Source organism: Gossypium arboreum, chromosome 8 (genome assembly GCF_025698485.1).
Source record: "Gossypium arboreum isolate Shixiya-1 chromosome 8, ASM2569848v2, whole genome shotgun sequence".
Lineage (NCBI taxonomy): Eukaryota > Viridiplantae > Streptophyta > Magnoliopsida > Malvales > Malvaceae > Gossypium > Gossypium arboreum.
Window position 1 is genome coordinate 28,255,462 of NC_069077.1, and position 3,566 is coordinate 28,259,027.

At 32.9% G+C, this 3,566-nt stretch overlaps 1 protein-coding gene across 2 annotated transcripts; it reads right to left on the bottom strand.

The window, feature by feature from the left end:
• Nucleotides 1–409: 409 nt before the first annotated feature.
• On the bottom strand, nucleotides 410–2,997 carry LOC108467566 (protein LEAD-SENSITIVE 1-like). Of its 2 annotated transcripts, none has more exons than XM_017768241.2 (2): nucleotides 2,746–2,997; nucleotides 410–1,359 (listed from the first exon to the last, which is right to left on the bottom strand). In XM_017768241.2, exons 1-2 carry the CDS (start codon nucleotides 2,837–2,839, stop codon nucleotides 668–670), a joined length of 786 nt encoding a protein of 261 aa, XP_017623730.1. In that variant the 5' UTR covers nucleotides 2,840–2,997; the 3' UTR covers nucleotides 410–667. The 2 variants fall into 2 exon arrangements, with proteins under 2 accessions (XP_017623730.1, XP_052874378.1); XM_053018418.1 differs by having other exon boundaries at nucleotides 410–1,425.
• Between the last annotated feature and the right edge of the window lie 569 nt (nucleotides 2,998–3,566).

Below are 3,566 nucleotides of genomic sequence, written 5' to 3' on the forward strand. Positions count from 1 at the left end.
ATCTGTCCAACAATAAAATAAAAAAAATCAAATGTATATGTCACATCCCCATTTAAAAAAAAGTCAAATAAATTATTTAACAAACTTAATGAAAAATAGTTGATATGGAGATTAAATTTCCCAACAGTTCATGAGGAAACCACTGAGCAGCTAAAGGCTTTACAAAGGTGTATTGTTGTGCCAAGTTGGTTGCACCTTTCGACTCCAAGAATGGTTGACGGGTCGATTACAAGCATATATGTATATTTAAATCTGATTGGTTTTAATATTATTATTAGAAATCTACATACACATTTTTTTTTTTTATGTTGCAAAGGTTTGACATCAATAAAATTAAGAGTCCAACACTCTACCATACCTCTATTAGAAAAATATTACTGATAATAAAAACAGTTATATACTCCATTGCTTTTCAGTAAAAGATTTTATATATTTACATCAGAGATTGTTAATTTGTTATCCATAATAACAAGCAATGTCATGGCTTTCATTTAATCCATATCTCAAGTTCTGTCCGAATATAGCATAGCTTAAACGGCAAGAAACTAGCCTGAGAAAAGTTAACAATGTTATGAGCAGTGAGAAACTTGGAGGCGACAATCACATTAGGAGTTCAATCAAGTCTATGCTACTGCTTTATTCTCATGCAGAATAAATACAGATCATGTCACAATGCCACAACTTGTCTGTTAGAAGCCTCATTTTCTTCAGCTGCTTCATCAGGACGCCCTGCCCAGCCTAGGCTCACGGCCAAGTCCTCAACCGCCACCTTGATCACATCAGTTCGAATGCCTATATCAGTTGCATATCGGGTCATACAGTACATTCCGGCTGTAACTGTTGCCACACCTATAGGACTTGGCATCAAAAGCTTTAGCGGGGAAGAAAGAAGCGCAGCCAATGGGGCACCTATCACGGAAGAGGCCTGACCACTTCTTCCAATTCCTAGATTGTCTAGAATCAGAAGACCAGTTTTGCAATACAGAGCAAAATCCTCGCAGTTATTCTCGAATATGTCATAGTTTCCAAACCCGTTTTGAAGAAGATACATTGCCCGGTGGATAACTGTTTCAAGAGGATCAGAGGCTGCAGTGGTGCATGTGCCTCCTCGCACTTTGGCAAGGAAAACGGATGGGGTCACCCCGTATTCAAAACAGTAGAGAGATCCATTTCGAAGGAAACAATCCAGGCATGAGAGTACTACCCCACTGTTTGGCTGCCGGAAGCCGCAATCAGGGAAAGTTGGACAAGTTGATTGAGGGAATGTCGGATCCAATAGATTAGAAGATGTATCAATGCTGGAATCCAAGTTACGTTCAGGTCTAAAATGAACCACCTTGCTTCCACCAACAAAGATACCTACATGATTTGACATTCAACAAGCATATGCACAATATTGAGCTTGATTCAAGCATCATCAACATCCTAGAAAAGTTTGAAGATACCTTTAAAATAAGTGGTACAAAGCCATAAAGTAGTAAGGTAGAATAATGAGTTGATTATGAACTTAAGATTAATGCAAGCATGGTATAATTGAGGATTTTGATACTGGAATAAGAAGCAAGAAGCAGAGATATGCTTTGGAATTAAGGCAAAGTGAAGAAATGTCGAGAAAGATGATATGACTCCTCAAGACATAAATAACTCAGTTGATGCTGCCATGAGATCAGTCTTAAACCACCTAGAAATGAAGGAGTCCAAGAATATCAGCTACCATTTCAAGTTTTAGCAGTTAACCTATAGAACAAAAAGAATGGACCTAAAATTTTGTTGCTTAAGAGATGCATGATTGGGATCGGAACTTCGAATCTTTCGTGACAATGCAACTTCTGAACAAGAAGAAAGGAAAGATAGAAACAAATATAAGAATAGGTGCAACATTTAGGATTCTGGCTGTGGGATAGTGGCCGAGACTTATTGTCCTCATAACTTTTTCAAGCTAAGAACTCTAGACTTTTGAAAATAAAGCTAGTGAATGAACTTCATCATAGTAACAAGACAGTATTTGATTGCTCAACGACATAACCAAGTAACTGTGTGGCCTTTGTAACAATTGCTTTCTACAGAACACTTTACATAGCTAATTTGACAGAGGCCAATCTTGATTCAAAAGAAAATGTCAAAAAGCATCAACGGCCAATGATAACATTCCTGTAGCTTAAGACAGAGACCACCATATAATTTATCTTCCACTTCATTCCCCAGGTTCAAAAGGGTTTAAAGTTTTCTATTAGCTCTCTTCATCTTAAAATATTACCTCTCAGAACCAGTACTTGTTGGAAACGAAGAAAAGAAAAACTCAAAACCTCTGACAGAAAATAAAGGATGTCATCATGTCAATCCTAGACATTCTACGGCACAATGACAAGGAAAGGTATCTTAGTTTATAAGACCATTTTGAGTTTCAGAGCTTCTGGAGTAAATTTTCACCTCTTCATGAAAAAAGGGGTAACTTTTACCTGTATGTTACCAAGATCCAGAATATTATTGGTACAAAATAGCCAAAAAAAGACCAAAAGAATTAGAATTGCAAGATTGAGACATGGAAAATTTTCGAAAATTTAGTAAAATCTACAAGAAAAAAGAAAGTAAACTGAAGCAAGCAAAACGGGACCACGAATTTAAAAACTCAGAAACCTAGATGAATACCCAGATCACAAGGCATAAAGTTTCCAAGTCCTTTCTTTTACAGAAAAGAAGAAACCCATAAATTTCACTCAAGTAAAAGAAGGAGAGAAAAGATACCATGATGAGAGTAAGCGAAAACAGCTCTGTAAGTGTAAATATGATCTCCTGGTTTGATCTCATTCCTCTCAACTCTATTTGTAAGAAGACCCATTTTTGACCTTTCTTCTTTGCCTCTGATAATGTATCACTGCTCACGCAGCAACTTACTTATGGTTGACCCCCCGTTTTTAAGCCTCTGTGTTCTTAGCAGCTTGGATTAATGTTTTTTTGGCTGAAATTTTTGGTATTTTTATGAAGGGAAAGTACGTGCTCAATTATTTTTTTATTTCTCTAATAATATAGTTTTTTTTCTTAATTAAATTTATTAATTAAAAATAAAATAATATTTTTAAAATACTAATTATAAATATTTAATGGTTATATTTAAATATTTAAAATATAATTTATATATTCTAATTAAATTTTATAAATAATTAATATTTATTACTTAAAATATTTAAGATTTATATTTTATTTATTAAAATATTAACAACGAGTTATAATAATTTTTTATAATTTTATTAAAATATAATAATATTAATTAATTTAAATATTATTTAAATATATATTTATTATTTGATAATAACATGTCTAAAATAAATATTTTATTTTTTAAAATATTTTTGATAACAACCTTAAACACTCAAATTTTAAACTAAACTTTTTAAAGTATTTCTCAAAATATTTTTTCATATTACTTTTTAAAAGTATTATCAAATTAACACTTACACATTAAATACTTTTAATTTTAATTTCGGATATGAATGTGAAATTGACCATCTTTGATGTACAAGTTTCCTTTGTTGTTTTTCCTAATTTCTTTGGGAAGTTTGGAATCT

Excerpts from the sequence above, each read along its gene's own strand:
- LOC108467566 (XM_017768241.2), bottom strand. The coding sequence starts at position 2,839 with ATGGGTCTTCTTACAAATAGAGTTGAGAGGAATGAGATCAAACCAGGA. Across the intron at positions 1,360-2,745 it reads TTTCGCTTACTCTCATCATG|GTATCTTTGTTGGTGGAAGC; the intron begins GTATCTTTTCTC and ends CAAATCATGTAG.